This window comes from Nanorana parkeri, unplaced genomic scaffold, assembly GCF_000935625.1.
Source record: "Nanorana parkeri isolate BGI_ZX_2015 unplaced genomic scaffold, ASM93562v1 scaffold225, whole genome shotgun sequence".
In the NCBI taxonomy this organism is placed as follows: Eukaryota; Metazoa; Chordata; class Amphibia; order Anura; family Dicroglossidae; genus Nanorana; species Nanorana parkeri.
Window position 1 is genome coordinate 1,537,917 of NW_017306493.1, and position 18,515 is coordinate 1,556,431.

Sequence of the window (18,515 nt, forward strand, 5' to 3'; positions counted from 1 at the left end):
TTTACTAGGATATATAGTATGAGAACAGAAAGCCAATGTTACCCCAGATTTGCTAGGTCTGCCAAAGTCAAAAGGGAGCAATGGGGTTCAGGATTGCTAATCCCTCTACTGAAAAATTCAAATCTCATTTGCATGGATATTTCATGTTTTGGGGGGTAAAACAATGTTATTTGGCGCCTGAGTTTACTTTAAAACTGATCTGTATGCACCCTAATAAATGTATATTTATATTTCTGAGGTTGTATTATGTTGTAAAACATTTATTACCAGTAAATTCCAGACTTCAGTTCCCCCGAATGTAAAACCAAGCAGGGGAATGCTTGTGGCCACTGTATGCAGAAACAGTACATGCACCAGCATGACCCTATCCCTCATCCACAGCAACATTATATTGAGTGGTGGGCCTAACAACCAAAGGGCCCTGGTGCAAGATTTTATCTTGGGCCCCCCTTTCAAGATGGGGGGGGGGGCGTCGGAGCAGATCATACTGGCCCCCGAACCCCCCCCAGCAGTCTCTAATGTAATGTTGCAGTAGCGTGCTGGACTCTGGACTTACCTGAGTCCCTGCAGAGCACACCATAGATCCTGCATAGCCCACCTGAGACTCTCTATGGTGGGCTCTGCAGGGTCTCTGGTGGGCTGGTCGTCGGGGGCCCTTTCCCTGCACTTCCTCCCAACTCTTCTTACCTGCTGCTGCTGGGGCCCGATCTCCTCCACCCCCTCCTGTCACCTCTGCCATGCCACAACTGGTACAGCTGATACCCATGTAAGGGGCCCCCTAGGCTGCCCAGACCCCTTACATGGGTACTGGCCATACTCCCCTAATGGCGGTGTTCTATCAAAGTTCGTGACTACGTTAGAATGTGTGACCGGTGATTTGGTCACACGTTTTAATGTAATCCCGCCCACTTTTTTTGGAGGTGGAATGTGTGACCGCCAATAGGTGAAGCATTTCAACGCTTTCTCAGCTGTTTCAGGACATCGCAGATCGTATGTGCAGGAGAACCGATCTGCCCTGAAACAGCCGATCGGTCCTGAAATGTCACTTCTATCCGACCTTCTATCCGATCTATGAGTGCGATCTCACATTCCACCCCACTCACAAAGTCGGAATAGAAGTGATATTTTAGGACCTATCGGCTGTTCCAGGGCAGATCGGTTCTCCTGCACATACCATCTGCGATGCCGATCTGCCCTGGAACAGCTGACAAAGCGTTGGAATGCTTGACCTCTTGGCGGTCACACATTCCACCGCCAAAAAACTGGGCAGGATTACGTTAAAATGTGTGATCACGTCACCGGTCACACATTCTAACGTAGTCTCAAACTTTGATAAAACAGCGGCCCTGTCTGTAATAATTTAATCAGAGAAATAGATTATAATGGGGAACATTACAGTGTAATGTTCCCCATTATAATCCACTTTTCTAATTAAATGAAATAACAGCACACAACCCTCGCCCCACCCCCTCCCCCCACCACGCGGACTCACCTGCCAAGCCTCACAGGTTCGCAGCCAGACGGTGTGTGCAGGGGGCGGGGCGTGTAACACACACACTTCTCTCCCGCCACCTGTTACTGGGGACGCGGCCGGGAGAGGTGAGTCACAGGACCCACCCCCTTGCTGAGAAGCACGTCTAACACATGTTCTAACACCGGGACCCTGCACTGCCCCATATTCCACCAGGGGGGTGCCCAGGACCGGACCTCACTGGGCCCCCCACAGCCTCAGGCCCCGGTGCTGTCACACCGGCTGCATCGGCAGTAATTCCGCCCCTGATTATATTTACAGATCATGCAGTGGACAATACCATGGTTGGAGCATATTTTTATATATTTTCCTGTACAAGCGTCTGTATTATCACTCTGTAGAAAATTAATTCAGTAAAAGGAAAAGAGTTAATGTGGGGATGATATTTTCAGAAAACAAAACTGTATCACATGGTATTTTCTACATGACTAGAGTTCAGCCTTAAATACAATGTGACTTTGTATACTTTACTTTAAAATAACATGTAGTAAGAGAAATATGGCTTAATACATAAGACTAACCTCCTTCTGATAGTGATGGTTTAAATAATTTCTTAGTCACAGACCTGCCAGCAGCTCCGCAAATCAGTAAAATATGAACTCCTAGAAGTTGTTTTACGGCAAATAGGCTGAAGCTCTACTGACTTCCATCACTCAATTAATTGCAACCAAAAATACTGCTTTTTTTACTCTGATTGCACATAATCGGGTATTTTCTGCAAAGTGAAATTTCACCACATTCACTAAACTAAGGGAAACTAATCCTGCAAAGTGCAAATTCCCTTGCACAGTGAATAGCCTATTTGCCTGTAGTAAATCAACCTCCTAATCTCCATGCATATTCTGGATCAGTGCCTTAAAACATATTAAAGGAGAACTATGAGGTGAGTGCTTTTCACTCACCTCATAGTTCTAGCCGACCTGTGACAATGAGACTGTCACAGGTCGGCTCAGTAGATCGGGAGGAGAGCGAACACATGTCGGTGTTCGCTCACTTCTCGATCCTGTCGCGGGTCTCTGCCATGACAGGGGAGGGGAGGGATTCCCCCCTCCCCGCTCCGATCCACCAGCGCTGACTGGCAGAACGGACAGGGGAGGGGGCGGGTACAGCTGGCCCTGCCTCTAGATAGGCAGAGCCAGCTGTCACTCACGCAGCTGGGCGGATCTCAACATCGATGTCGGGATCCGCTCCGGCTGCGGCGTCTCAGTATACCGCGAGCTGTAGCTCGCGGTATACTGAGCTTAGGGTGACTGGAGGACGCTAGTTTGTGTCCTCCCGTTACCCTAAGGAGAACTATGGGGAAAAGCCCTGACCCCATAGTTCTCCTTTAAATCCTTTAAATCAGAGTGACAAAAAGGCATCTATCTTTTTAAAAGAAGTCAACATATTTTTCCTAGAGTTTGGCTTTAAAACTCACTGTAAGAAATAAAGTTATCATAAAAAATTCAAATAATCTAAACCACTAAATTGATTTAAAAACTGTTATTAAGTTTGTAACAGATTTAGTGATGCCAAATAGAATTTTCAGGAAACATCAAAGGCTCATCATCACTATGCTAAAGGGCAGTCACCCAAGAAAATGCACTGCTTTCATTAATAATATATTGGAAGATATATAGATGGATCATTTAGAAAATGAATACTAAATATATGAACTCGTCATTGAGTTCATCAGTTACAGTATGCATTCATTTCAGAGGTAAAAATAAAATGATAGCTTTGTTTTTACTTTTTTATCGTTTTGTGTTTTGTCAAGTAACGAATATTTTCCAAAAATGATCAGCTGTGAAATGTCAGTAAAAAAAGCAACATATTTTTAAATTTCTACAAGCACACACAAATGTACTACACCCAGATGTATCAGATTTCTGAAGTCTCTCTTTTTGTACTAAAGACCCCAAAAATCATTTCATGCTGCCTCAGTGCTGGCCAGATATCCAAGTCCAGTAGGCAGGAACAATACTTTCAAGTGGCATTTGTTCTATTCCAGCAATGGCACCATGTCTTAAAACCAAAAAGTTTGAGTCATTCACATAGAGCATTCTTATACAAAAGCTGCATTTATGCAACAGTCCTTGTTTTTTCTGGAGATGCTCATTTGCATGCATAGTCAAGAAAGCATTACCTGAAATCGAGTTACTTGTACTTCGTTTTCCATTGAAGATATACAGCTGTGCTCTATAGCCGGCCGATCGCTTGTATGTAAACAGGCATCGCTGCCTGTTTTTAAATTTGGGCAGTTTCCCGCTCTTGCACGTCGAGCGCGAGTGGGCGGGGCTAACAGGAAGTATTTTGACGGCCTGTTACATCCGGGAAGCTCCCACCCGGCCGTTTAATTACAACGGCCAGCCGGGAGGTGGTTAGAAATGGTACATATATTACCAATTTTCCAAGGGTATACAAAATTTGAGCACAACTGTATCTACATATCCACAGTGCATCACATATTAACCAGAACTACCTGTTCCATCAAGCGATAGCCATAAGTAAAAAAGCAGAGAAGGTGTGCCTTTACAGTACTTACAACCCTGCCATGGAAAACAGAAGGTTTTCTCAAAAGCTCTTTGTCCTTCAGCAAAGTTTTATTAGAATCATGTTAGAAATTTAGAAACCTTTCCTTGTTATGTATGTGAGGCCCATTCCACTGACCTCAACAGCAGACTTCGATTTTACCACCAGTTCAACATGTCCTAATACTTGTAATGAAGAGCAAGGTAATTGCTTATTCTACACACACAAGATAAAGTGGGTTCATGATCTGAGAAAAATAAACCAATGGATTAAAATGACAAAATGCATTGATTGTTCAGTTCAGTAATTGCTAAATGAGAGTTAAATGAACACAGAAGATAAAGAAAACAAGTAAATGCAATTTTAGGGATGGAGAAACAAGGGCAGAATGTTGACCAGGCTTATTTGTCTCAGTCCTCCACTGACAGGAAGAGTATGCATAAGGGAAACACAGGCTAAATAGACAATAAGAGCAGGCTTTGGGCAGCTAGATCTGACCCTGCCATTAGGATCCTAAATATAGTGTACCAAGTTGAATGGCTTAGTGCACATGCTAGCAATGATGGTTGGTGCTTGTAATGTCTTGCCCAAGGTGGAGATTTAACTATCTTCTCATTGCAATGTTTCCTCCAAGAGCAGTTAGGACATGGCTGAACCATTGCCTCAACAACACAGGTGCAGGAAGGTCCTCTTCATCCAGTGCTTAAGTGATTATATTCTAAACAATGATAATGTTAATGCTGGTTGTGCGGCAAAGGGAAATGTCTACTAACAAAAACCATGACAGTATGACAAAAAAAGATGTGTAGGAATTTGTTCCTATCGCAGTAATAAAAAGATCCATATTAAAGTTGGCAAGGATCCCTTATTAGCAAGGGCATTCCTTATTTACATGAAAATCAAATGCATATTTTCAATTCTCATGTTTTATCAATCACTGTGAGTGTTTTTGTTCTATTTAGTGCCATTTATTATATACTGCCATTGCTACACATTTGGCAAGGTCGCATACCTGAAATAAAACCTACTACAACACCAGAGTTTTACATATAGAAGAATCACATTTATTAGGCATACATTTATATAACCATCACATTGTATATCTCTTTACAACAAATTGCTTTAGTTGTTATGGCTCATGAAAGGAGTGTAAACATACACAATGTGAATCCAGAATAAGCCAAAAATGGGAAAAGGTTTAAATTCATCATGGTTGAAAAATGAACCATGTGATGTTAAAATGCCCAGGTCATATCCCAGAGAGTCTGATATTAGTGTTGGTGCATGGTCCTCACACATCAGCAGCACCTACAACACAGAAAAATCATTTTAGGATGATTACACAGAAAATGCACAAGACTGTATCATGCAATGATCATTTCAGACTTATTTAAAGGGAACCTGAAGTTTATTATCAGTCAACTAATTTTTTATGTATAAACTGTTTACCAAGATTTTAGCGTTTTAGAGTATAAACAAAACATATGGAGATTATTATCACAATTTTACAGAGGATAGAGTAAAGCTGACCATACAGTGTTCTTATCTAACCAGTCAAATTCCGTTCAGTGGGTGGCCCTGCCAGCACCCTTCCATCCAGCATCCTTCAAAATCAAAGGAGCGTGATGAACATTTTTCGAGTGAAAAGTGACGGAGCCAATCATCTGCCATCACTGATCAGGTATTCTGACATTGGCACACCCGCCACTGTCTGGATATAACAGCCAAGTAGGAGGTCCATCCATCCATGCTGTTAAGTGTGGATGGAGGAATGTGTTATATTTTTTTAATTTTGCCTGCAGGTGGAACAAAAAGAATATACCAGTGTATGGCCAGCCTAATATTGTACAAAACATAATGGTAAACCCATCCGTTATAGAAGAGAGACTAAGGTCCAATAACACTTCACACCTGAAGTGTAGCAACCACAGAAAGATATTCATAAACAGAAAGTGGTATTCAATAAACCAATAGATGGACCATTCACTGTTCATATTGAACAAACAGCTTGATATCACATGCATGGATGTCTGGACACTAGTATATAAAAAGGAAAAAGGGCAAGTGAGCTGAAAAAGAGGGAGTATCAGGAACGAGGAGGCAAGTAGACAGGAAAGAGGCATAGGTAAGAGAAGACTAAAGACAGTGATTACATAAGATTCAAGAGATAACATTCTGAGAGACATGGTAGCAGTCTGAATGGTAGCGTATCAGTTGTGGCATTCTCATTGCTACATATATTTTGTGCCAGGCCAGAGGCGTAACTAGTGAACTCAGGGCCCCGATGCAAGAATCCATGAAGCCCCCCCCCCCAAAAAAAATAGATACATTTACTTTAAAAAACATTTATTTTTTAGAAAAACAAAACACACTCCAGCTCCCCATTATCTCCCCCTTCATATCCCCAGCTTTCCACTCCCGGACCCCACACTCTTCTCTTCCATGTCCCCAGCTTCCCCTCATCTCCCCTTCACGTCCCCAGCTTTCCGCTCCCGGACCCCACACTCTCCTCTTCCATGTCCTCTTCATAGTCCCAGCTCCCTATAGCTCCCCCTTCGTGTCCGCAGCAGGTCTCTCTTACCAATGCAGTTCTCTATTAGGCAGCGTTCTGTGTGATGAGGGGGCGGGGATAACCCGCCTCCCACCCATTGGCTTATCATACTCAAACACGTAGGGCCCAGGACAGGAGGAAGAAGTCCCGGTACTGACATTAGCGGTTACCGGGATATTAAATATGCTGGTAATCAGCGGTTACCAGGGGCCCTTTCCTCCTGTCCCAGGCCCCCTCCAAGTGGCGGAACTCCAGGGCCTGGTCGCAGCTGCGACCTCTGCGACTCTGGTAGTTCCGCCACTGTGCCTGGCCCTTAGAACATCTTCTTCAAGGACTTCAGCCTTCATACCCATAGAGAATCTTGTGCTTAAGAGAAAGATAAGGAGAAGGGGATATTGGAATGGAATGGTAAGGGAATAGAATAGAGGATTGTAGGGTTTCCATTCCCAAGGCTGAGGGATTGGAATAATGGTGATTGTATATGTATTGATGTTTCACTAAGTTTGGCATAGCATGGTATAGTGTCATCAAGTTTCTGGTATAGTTTGGTCCAGATTTTATGAACTTATTCTGGTTGTCTTGTTCTATTGAGGTTATTTCCCCATTGATCATGATGCCGTTTAGTCTATTTTTGACTTCTGAAAAGTTTAACATAGGGAATTTCTATGAATGGAAAATTGTTCATTTTTATGTAAAACACCAAAAACCTATGGGCAAAGCCACAGTGGGTTATAGGTAATCATAGCTACAATGTAGCTTAGGCCATAAGGTACAATTGTTTCTACATTTCTGTGCTCCTTTGTGAATTAACATCAGCTAGGTAGTTTAGACCTGTAGCTGACTGCATTAGGCTGATGCATTTTTCACATGTTAAATAATTCCACACCAGCATCAACAAAATTGTTGGGCTTGCGGAGCTCACATATATTAGAGGATGTTAGGGCCATCTAGCAGTTAACATTTAGAATCGGAAACTTTTGTATGTCTGTAGGCTCTTCTCAGAACTATGTGAGCATCAGTCTCTGCAGTATAAAGGATTGCCCACCGCCACCACAGAAAGAAGAGAAAGACCACAGAATATCACATGACCGGCCAGAAGACAATGGGGGGAAAAAATTAAAAATGAATGCAGGGAGTGATCCAATGTGGAGCCTCTCCAACCTGTGTATCAGTGGAAGCATGTAATTAATGGTTATATAATTTACAACCCAATAGACAAAAACCTATAAAACTTAACTCACACTAAAAATGGCATTGGCACCGAGATCATAAACTAAGCAAGCTGAGTTTAAGAGCTTACCTCTCTCTGCTGATTTGTTGACAATCTCCATCTTGTATATGCTGTAGGCATCATAAGCAAACACACCAACCAATATGAAGCCAAAGAGCTAAGAGAAACCAAGACTAAGGTAAATGGTATGACGAGTGTCAAACAAGGAAAAGAGTCATGCAATAATCTGAATGTTGTTACTAAGAAAAGCATATGCCTTCAGAATGCAGTAAGTTCAAAATAACCTAGAATAGCTGTCAAAAAGCTGCTTTAGGGTAAGTTCAAAAGGACAGTCCATAAGATGTTCAAGTAAAGTTTTTTGTTTTTTTTGCAACGATTAAACAGCTTGTGAACTTGTTTTTATTAGTGTGATCTTTTTGCATCTTGCCTTGTTTTAGATTTTAGATGTTCTACCATTCTCCCGCCACTTACACATCTAATAAAAATTAAAAAAACAACAGAATGTAACATCATCACTGAATAAGTACATAGCAATAATGCCTGGAATTAGAGGCAGTATTGACAAAAGAACAAGAAAACAAGGAGTCGCATTCTCTGAGAGATTAAATAATGAATTTCATTATAAAGTGATCAGGGGCGTAACTAGAAATCACTGGGCCCCATAGCAAAATTTTGTATGGGGCCCCGTGATTGCTAGTTATGCCACTCAGGTCTCAGTTGCGCTGTACACCTCTTACCTGTCACCTCCGTGGTCGCCGCCGCCAGGCCCCTGCCTCCTCTTCCGTTCCTGGGCTCCGCCTCCTTCTATCGACGGGCCCCGCCTTCTCTTACATCACTGGCCCCACCTGCTCTTAGATCGCTGGCCAGTGATGTGAGAGGAGGCGGGGTTGCTGTTAGGCGGGCCCCGCCTCCTTTACTGAAAATGCCGGAGTGATTAAATAATTAATTTCATTATAAAGTGATAGAAACTATCTGGAGATTGAGAGCTATTGTGAGCTGGGATCAGCCAGATGAAAAGGTGCCTAGGCTTGAATGAAAAAAATTTGTATGTCTTTAGTATCTTGTGAGCTGGATATCAGTTATGTATACCCAGGGTTAATTGTAGGTGTCTACTCTATGCATCTATAGAATATTCTATACTGTACCACCATCTTCCATATGTAGTGCCTTTATACATTCCTGTTAACCAAGAGGTTATCCCAGCACAAAAACTAAAAGAGAGCAACCAATAGGGCCTATTAACATCACAGCTATTGGGCTGAGTTGCGCAATGTAGACCCAACGCAATTACAAGCTAAAATCCATTGTTTCCAATGGGCCCAGTTCACAGAAACATACTGTGTTCATGTGTGATAATTGGAAAAAGAACATGCTGCATTGAAACACAATGCACTGCATTGCACTACAATGTGTCACAGTGTTCATAAACCATTTTTGCTTTTGCTGTGGAAGAAAAAACACACATGACACAACACATTAAAAAAATGCATGCAGGTGTACATCAACTAGTGTGTGGTGTGTATCTAGCTTGAATTTTTTCTCTTCAATTTCCAAAACAAAGTATGTTTGCTGCACAATGTACTCATTTAGCATTAATGACAGTAAAATGATAAATACTTCTTGTAGTATGTCACAGAAATATAATTCCTTCAATAATTTTCGTCACTACCGTCTTAAACAGTTATCATGACCCAATAATGATCATGACGCCCCCAAAAGATCAACATTCTACTGATGTATGACCAGCTCGAGGACACGTTTTGTAAAAATAAAACAATAATATACTTACTATTTAACAACCACCATGTACAGCTCTATGCTCATATTAACACCCTGATGGACTAGGTGATGACCATTATGTCTGTGGGTATCTTTTTAGACCGCGGTTGACATTCTGGCCAATTAGCCCTAAGGAAAAAACTTGCCGGCCAAGCCCCAGACATACACTTGCCCAGACATACACATTAAATAATGCCAGTTGGAATGAAAAAAAAATCCTTGGATTTCTAAACAGGGCCATATTGACAAGAGTCACTTTTGTTGAAACATACAGTGACGTAACAATCGCCATAGCGACCCAGGCGGCCGCTATGGGGCCCAGGCACAGGGGGGCCCGGCCAGGACACCCCCCTGATGCCGTGCAAGCCGCCTGGGTCGCTATAGCTTCGAACGCGCCGCTGTTCAGATCACTGTCAGTGCAGTGCTGCGTTCTTCTCCACAGCCGCTGCTGAGTCAATGAGAGCCAGCAGTGGCGGTGGAGGAGGCTGGACCCAGCCGGGGAGGAGGAGGCGGGGCCCGGGGTCAGGAGGCAGGAGGCAGGGCCGGCGACGGAGGAGGGAGCGGGCCCGGCGACGGAGGAGGGAAGACGGAGGAAGAAGAGGCGGACAGGTAAGGAGTGTGACCAGCCCACCTGAGGGTGACCCTGCAGAGCCCACCATAGAGAGCCTAGGTCGCTATGGCGATTGTTACGCCACTGTATGTTTCATCAAAAGTGACTAGAGAGTCTATGGTGGGCTCTGCAGGTTCACCCTCAGGTGAGCTGTGTGGGATCTCAAGTGGGCTCTTCAAGGGGTGTAACTAGAAATCACAAGGCCCCATACAACATTTTGCTATGGGGCCCTGTGATTTCTAGTTACGCCCCTCGTCACATATCTTGCCTTAAAATGTTTACAGGTTTTAATGTTGACACTGTTCACTTTCACCTTTTTTATCCTCTGCTAACAGTCAGACATTTCTTTCAATGGATAGCTTGTCCTACAAACTGGGAAAGTACATCCCTGCTCTGAGGACAATTTATGATCAGTATTGCATCTTTGAAGTTATCATTATTTAAACACTTACGTAAGCAGGATATACACTGAAGGAATTTCAAACAAACAAAATCAATTTCGGAACATTCGTTCGACTTTCTAATAGCTGATGGGGTCAAATTGATGATCAAATTTGGCCGCTTTGACGAAAAAAATTCAAAGGAGCATGTTGGAAAAATTTTCTGGATCAAACGAAATTCTAACAGTTTGGGAAACTCCATTCACTCCAAAATTGAATGTTAAATCAAAACAAAAATCAAACGAAATTTCGAACATTTGTCAAGTCTCTGAGATTTTTCGTAGGAACGTTCATTTGAAGATCTAGCAGTGTATGCCCTACTTTGCACAGAATGTTGTCTGTGGGATTCAGCAGAACATATCACTGCACCCACAGTTGAGAACCATTTCTTCTAGTGAGAAGTCTAAAGGTGGCCATACACTGTACAACCAACGCAAGACCTTAGTCTTGCGATGGATGTAAAGTGATTTAAAAAACGTACGATCTGCCCATCTTGGACAGGCAGATCGCACTCTCGATCATCGCAAGCCCGCCCCCCTGAGGGGCGGGCTTCCGATGACCGCAATGCTGAACGGGCAGTGTGCGTGTGCGCACACCGGCCCGTTCGGCATTTGTCTCCCGAGCACCGTTCAAACCAGCCGAAAATCGTACGATTCTCGGCTGGTTTTCTAACATGCTCCTTAGACAAAAGACGTGCGACCGTACAGTAGAAACGGTCGCACGTCTTCGTTCACACTGTTCGATTCTCGTACGATCGCGGGATTTCCCGCGATTCTTGTACGAGAATTGAGCAGTGTATGGGCACCTTAAGAGTCTATAGCCATCTTCAGGCACTTTGCCTAATTTATACTTCAATTGAGTCAGTTGAACTCTGACAAAGTGTATTGACACCAAACTGATCAAGGTTTGTCCTTTGTTCTAAAGCTCTTTTCATAGGGAAATAAATGTTTTTAAGAATAACTGTTCACAGGAGCCACACCTTTTATATAAATTCATGATGGTCAATTTTGTAAGCAGGGTATTAATGTAGCAGTGTATATTGTTTGTTGTTGCTTGGGTTATTTTAGGCATAGCAGTCATCATTCTCCCATTCCAGTGTACTAAGGACTTGCAGGTAAAAAAAAAAGCTGCTGTACACTACTCTCCTCACTACTCATTACACTTATTTTCTTGGTTGTTTATACCTTCAGATCAGAAGCCATACATAAGTGACGTAGCTACAGGTTTTTAGGCAAGAATTCAAATTCAATCGAGGTGTTAAATGTAATCAAGAATTGAAACGTATCTTCAGGTGGTCTGCATGATTCATTACAATGCACAGCACCAAATGGTCACCCTTTGTCTTTTGCTAATAGTCTATGATTCATTCATCCCATCAGCATGCTTATCTTGGTACTGCTTAATTTGTCACTATTAGGAAATGTTATTTCCCTGTTGCCGTCTAAAAGATGCACGCAGACATGGGTTAATGATCTACCTTGTTATGCTTGGACTGGGAAATTAAGGTTTACCTATGGGCCCTCTACAAGTTCTGTAGACACACCCTAGTCCCTGGATGGGGAAGAATCAACCATCTGGGTTTGATTCCATTTGCTGCTGTTCTCACAAGATAAGGTGGGTGCCGGAGGTGTCTGAACAGTGGAAAAACATATATGGTTGGCTGATGTCAACACACATATGTATTATACAATCATTGGAAGTCAAAGTAAAATCATAGAAATAAAAAATTAAGGGTGTCATAAATCAAATCAAGGCTTGGAAATGTCCTAAATTAGTTTTGTTTTTCAATCAGGAAAAATATTTTTGACTTTAATTTCCCTTTTCTATGAATAAATAATTACATTAAATGGAAAGCTGGTTAAGTGGATAGCACCAAAGCAACAATTTTGTTGTTTTTGTTTTATCATTCCATTGGATTGATACTGCCAAGGTTGCTCTGGCTGACAGCTTCTGCTTTGACTACTACTAAGCTTTTAATCTAATGCACTAAGTTTGACTTGACGAGGAAGGGTTGGTCCCTCATAAATTGGTCAGAGCTACCCCTTGATGTACATGTGCCACATGCTGAGAACCAATCTACTGCAACACACAGAAATCCTTTGTGAGCTGAAATACCATTAGTAACACCATTAGCAAAAATGAAACCAATTGTTCACAGATGACAGTATCACTAATTTATATGCCAGTTCACTAATACAAAGAAATGAAAAAATTAGAAAAATCAAAGGCAATAACTTTATTAGATATGAACTAAAATAATGTTTTACTGCAGATAGAAACAATGACCTTAGAGCAGAAAAAAAGGTGCAAGCAAAAAAAGAAAACGTCCACATAAGTACTCACAGCTGCTGTAATGGCTCCACCATCTCCTGAACTCCGGGCTGCAGCCACAATGGAGACTACCAGAAAAATGACAGCAGCTGAGATACAGCGCAGGAAATCCTGGAATTAACATAAATGTATATCAGTCAGCCAGTTTTGATTTTTGCCATCTATTGTTCAAACACTGTAAAAGTATAGAAAACCAAAGAGTCAAATCCAAACTGAACAACATGGTCAGAAATCAGTTGGACACTTTTGTTGCGGTTATCCTTCAGTTGGCATGTGAACTGCACACAATCACCTATGGCTCACCGTACCATTCCTGTATGTACATGGTTTACAGTATTCAGAATATAAAAAGTGCTAGGGAGGCATAATATTAACATTTACTCTGCCAGAACGGACATTAGCAAGAATGGGATGCTTTAATGCACCGTTAATGCACCACAATCATTGGAAAAGTGTGAATGGGCTCTGAATTATGACAGATATTAACCACATACAATTACCAGAATACAATATTGTTCACTATAGTGATCCTCTGAAGTGTACTTGTAGACAAAATAAATAAACTGATACTCTGCATAACAAGTACATTCAGGCAGCTGACATCAGCTGTGTTCTCCTGCAGAGCTTGGAAGCCCCATAGCCCAGGGCTGCAAATAGAGGAAAAGAAAGACCATTCATTCTCGGAAACCTTAATCCAAAGTAAGGCAAAAATATACTTGTAAGTTATTAACCAATATACTTTAGGTAACATTTGATTCTTCCTGTGTCATAAAGTGATTGGACTACTCCCTGGATCAATATTTTACTATATCTTATATACACACACCAATGCAGACCATACACAGCTCTGCAGATCAGGCATAACCACAATGCACAGGTGTGAGGGCAATTTCCAAATTTTAGCTTAAGTTGCTCTTTTTCAGTTTTGTGTAGCTTCGATTTTAACCGTTTCACAAAAAGGCTCAATTTTTTTTAGCTTTTGTTGGAACTTTGTAGGTTAGATTGTTTTTGTTTGTGTTAATAATGCTTTTAATGGATTTTTATATTGTTTTGATAACCATTTGCGCAATCTATTATGAGACCTACAAAACTGGTCGCACCATATCTTTAGTCTATGTGTCCTATGCTTTCACAAAATATATGATTCAGGGAGTATTTTACAAACTCTGAAAGCTGCAAGTGAAAAGTGGTGAAAAGTGAAAAGTGTGGCCTGGCAGCGAAAGTGTTAAATACAAAAAATAAAGTTTCTTGGGCATAGGATCAATCTAGAAGATGCAGATTAGCATTATTTTATTATCTACCAGATTTTTTTCCACCATTGACTCACCGAATTTTACCCTCACTAAATTGTATAATGCATGCATTTTTTTAGCCCTTTTTGTCATAATGTTACATTTACCCACCCTAAAACCTTGTTTGCCATGTGGCTGCCCAATCAACCAATAGATTTAAGTCCATTTATGAATTGTAAGCATAGTAATGATATCATTAATATATATTTAATTAAATATATTAAATGTGAAAAGATTATATCAACTAAGATTTCTCTGTGGCCATCCATCCAAGCATGTAAAATCTGGGTAGGTCTAAAAGAGAAAAATGTCTCCACTATTGCAAGAGGATCTTCCCCGTTCTGCTGTGCCATATTCTAGCATGATGTCATGGAAGGAGAGGGCACAGACAAAAAGTAAAATTAGGGTTTCTGTCATGGGACAGACATATGAACCGCTTTCCTATTGCAAGTAAAATAGGAAAATACATTGATGGGTTTTATTTTGTAATGACAACAGCTTCTCATTTATGAACAATATACTGATTTTCCATAAGAGCAGAAATGTTTAAGTGCTACTTTCTGAGTAAACACATTTGTAAAGGTCAGTTAGGGAATCTATGTAATATCATATTTAATTTAGCTAAAGAGCTTCTGTATTCATTTCCTCTGTATTCCTATAATCATGTAAAAGTACATTTCCCCTGTAAATGAGAGACAACAATAGAAGAGGAAAACAGAAGAGCTGAGAAAAAAAAACAGAAATGAGAGCATAGATGAGAATCAAAATGGATGGGTAAAGCTCACTGCACACCTTACAATCTGATTGTACGATCTCCTTTAGATTTACCAACAACTTTGTAGTGCACGACTGGATATAAATCAATTAGATAGATTAGGTTGGTCCCCATATTACATAGTTTTAGTAGATCTTAAGTTGATCGTAAAGATTGTCACATGTATAGTATCCCTGAAGAAAAGTACATTTCTGGAAAAGCTATACCATTTTTGCATATGTAATAGCACTTTTTATTGACTCACAAAGCCTACTCCAGTTATACTCTCACCAAGCAAGTTATTGGGGACACTACTGATACTAAACTAATCTGCCATAGGGCCTCCCTTTGCCTAAGACAGCCTAAAATATGGATCCTACATGCCACCAACATTTATTTCTGGTTCATGTTGATATGGCAGGAGTGCAGTCTCGGGGCAAGGTCCGTTGCGTAAAGGCAAAAGTGCACCCCCCTCCATGAGCTGTGAACTACCTCAGCAGCCTAGGTTACAGATCCTGCCCTTTTTTCATCCGCCTCCTGCAAGGTGGGCACCTCTTTCGCCTACCCCTCAGCCTGGCCCTGGAGTACTGGACTCCAACAGCTGCTGACTATTTACCACAAGGTTTGACTTATTCTTTCTGAGATGCTTTTTTGCTCACACGTTTGTAAAGGGTGGACATCTGAGTTACTGTAGCCTTTCTGTCATTTTTTTACCACTTCATCTTTCCCCATTCTGATGTTTGATGCAAACATTACCTGACCCATATCTACATGATGTTATGCATTGTGCTGCTGCCACATGATTGGCTGATTAGATAATTACATGGAATACAAAAAAAACGGTTCTGAGCCACCAGGGAAACCAGGACACCACACCCCTAATATAATAGAAGCAAAAAAAAAGGAGAAAAGTGGGGCTTTTCAGGTGTCATTCTAGGCATGGAACACATATATTGCACATTTCGCTGTTAAAAGTTCATTTTATTGTACAAATAATATAAATAAATAAATATATTACACACCCATATCATCTTCCTATACATAATATAATATAAAATATAAAATCACAAAAGGCTTATAACCTCCCTGGACCACACGGCCACATTTTGGGCATCGGAATTGCAATAGTCATTCAAAAATATTACATAAATGTATTTTAAATTCATCATGTATTGTCATATTGTTACAAAGTCTTGCATCAATATACTGTGGGTCCAATTTTCTACGCGTTTCACTAAAAAGCTTCCTCAGGAAGATAGGAGGCTGCCTGTAATATTTAAAGATCATAGGTGTAACTACACATAACTATCCTAAGTAGTGACACAAAATTATTTTTGTATCACATAATGAACGACATTGAAAAAATTTACAACCTTTTTGCTGGGTCTTAGTGGTAACTCAGTCCATATCTCCAACAGAACAGAACCATTGCCCAGATGACATAGGGAGTGAGGGGCTAAATCAGGAGCTACGGCGATAAGAGGCTGGTTTCCATCCCTCCATACTGCAAATTACAATAGGATATGAAAAAATGTATATATATAAAATTGAAAAATTGTGGCTAATCATAGTTAGTTTGCGTGATCCATACATATAAACACTGCCTCAAACAAATAGTAGTATCCCCCCATATATACCCCCATCTAAAAATGATGGGGGTATATATGGGGGCCACAAAAGGCTTAAGGTTATAAGCGCTTTGTGATTTTATATTTTATATTATATTATGTATAGGAAGATGATATAGGTGTGTAATATATTTATTTATATTATTTGTACAATAAAATGAACTTTTAACAGCGAAATGTGCAATATATGTGTTCCATGCCTAGAATGACACCTGAAAAGCCCCACTTTTCTCCTTTTTTTTGCTTCTAGATAATTACATGAATAAGCATTAATGATGTGCAGGGGCTTATTGCACAATTGTCACTGACACACCCCTCTCCAGACACAATCAGTTGTGGCAGAGGCATACGGGGCAGAAAATACCCTGCCCACAACTGATTGGGCTAGGAAGGGAGTCAGTGACAGTTTTGTGCGGGCTTGTGTGAACTTGCAGAAAGCCCCCACACATCGCTAATAAGCAGGTGCATAGGTATTCCTAAAAAAGTGCTCAGTGAGTAGAATTACCCATGTGGCCCAAAACTCAACTTTTTAATATTTTTGTAAGGTGCTTGTTTTATATTTATCTTTATCCAGTTCAATGTTTTTGATTGGCTTTAATCAAATGCTTTTATGTTTTCAGCAATGGGAAATTGTTTTACAGTAACACATATAAATAAGATATATTTGTTGTATATATTTTACAAATACTGTAGATATATAAGCTGTGCATATATTTAAAGAAGGCTGCTTGAGCAAATGTATGTACTTAGGAATTTGTTACTTTTCTTATCAATATGGAACACTAACCCATGTTTTTTATAGTATTTTAACAGCATACTTTGGCATGCCCATGACAGCCAATGCTGTTAATTAAATGTCCTATCTCCCCTCTATGAGGGGAGATAGGACATTTAATTAACATATTCTATACATTTAATGTACACTGAGTGGCCAGACTATTATGACCACACCATCAGTACTTCGTTGGGCCACGAGATGACTCCACGAGATGACTTCGTTGGGCCACCTCGTGACTCCACGAGATGTTGAAAGGTGATGCGAGGAATCTGACACTGCACTGTTGCCCTTTAGTTGTCTTGTGCCAGTCTTGCCACTCTCCGTTCTGCCCTAACATTGACTAGTCACTGACGGCCACAATTCGCACGTTCAGACCCAGATTTTCGGCTGACAGTCCAGTCTTTAAACACTTTAACAACAGCTCCTCTTGAACATTTAACGAATTCTGCTGTTTTGCTGATACTCGCTCCATGGCTCCGAGCACCAACAATAATCCCACGTTCAAAGGCTGTTAAATTGCGTTGTTTACCCATATCTTCAGAAAAAAATCACTTCTACTGTCGTGGTAAACAACCTGCTTCCCTATTTATAATGGTCTGGCCCTCTAGCAACTTCAGTGCGAAATTATAGCTAATTATAGCTAAATTGCCTACACACGTCAGGTGGTCATAATAATCTGGCCACTCAGTGTATATTCTATACATTCCTATGGAACTTCCACTAGGGAACCAGAGATGTGATAATGATAATGTCACTGCCCTTCTAATTGATTACCATCCCAGCCATCATGCCTAAGGCTAAGATTTCCTATGAATAAGCAACGGTGTAGTTGATATTTCCAGAACAGTTGTTACATTTACAGTTTTACAGTGAGGGGGTCCCCAAGACAAAGGGGTACAGACTGCGTTCGCTCTCATTAAGACACAAAGCAGAAGCCAGGCTCCTATATCTTAAACCATTTGTTAGGACAGGCACTTTTCTAATCTAGTTTACAACTGATAACGAGACCTGCCAACACAGTGTTAACTGTAATAAACATTATCTCCTCAGCCCCCCTGCAGCAACCAGCAAGTGAAAAG

General features: G+C 41.0%; 1 protein-coding gene across 1 annotated transcript in view; it reads right to left on the reverse strand.

Moving 5' to 3' along the window:
* Positions 1–5,171: 5,171 nt before the first annotated feature.
* CMTM5 (CKLF like MARVEL transmembrane domain containing 5) overlaps positions 5,172–18,515 on the reverse strand; it is a 20,156-nt gene continuing 6,812 nt past the window's right edge. The window contains exons 3-5 of the mRNA XM_018556121.1: positions 12,997–13,095; positions 7,894–7,981; positions 5,172–5,350 (exon numbers count right to left, since the gene is read on the reverse strand). Coding sequence (XP_018411623.1) covers positions 5,334–5,350; positions 7,894–7,981; positions 12,997–13,095 — 204 coding nt within the window. The 3' untranslated portion in view covers positions 5,172–5,333. The remainder of the gene's footprint in view (positions 5,351–7,893; positions 7,982–12,996; positions 13,096–18,515) is intronic.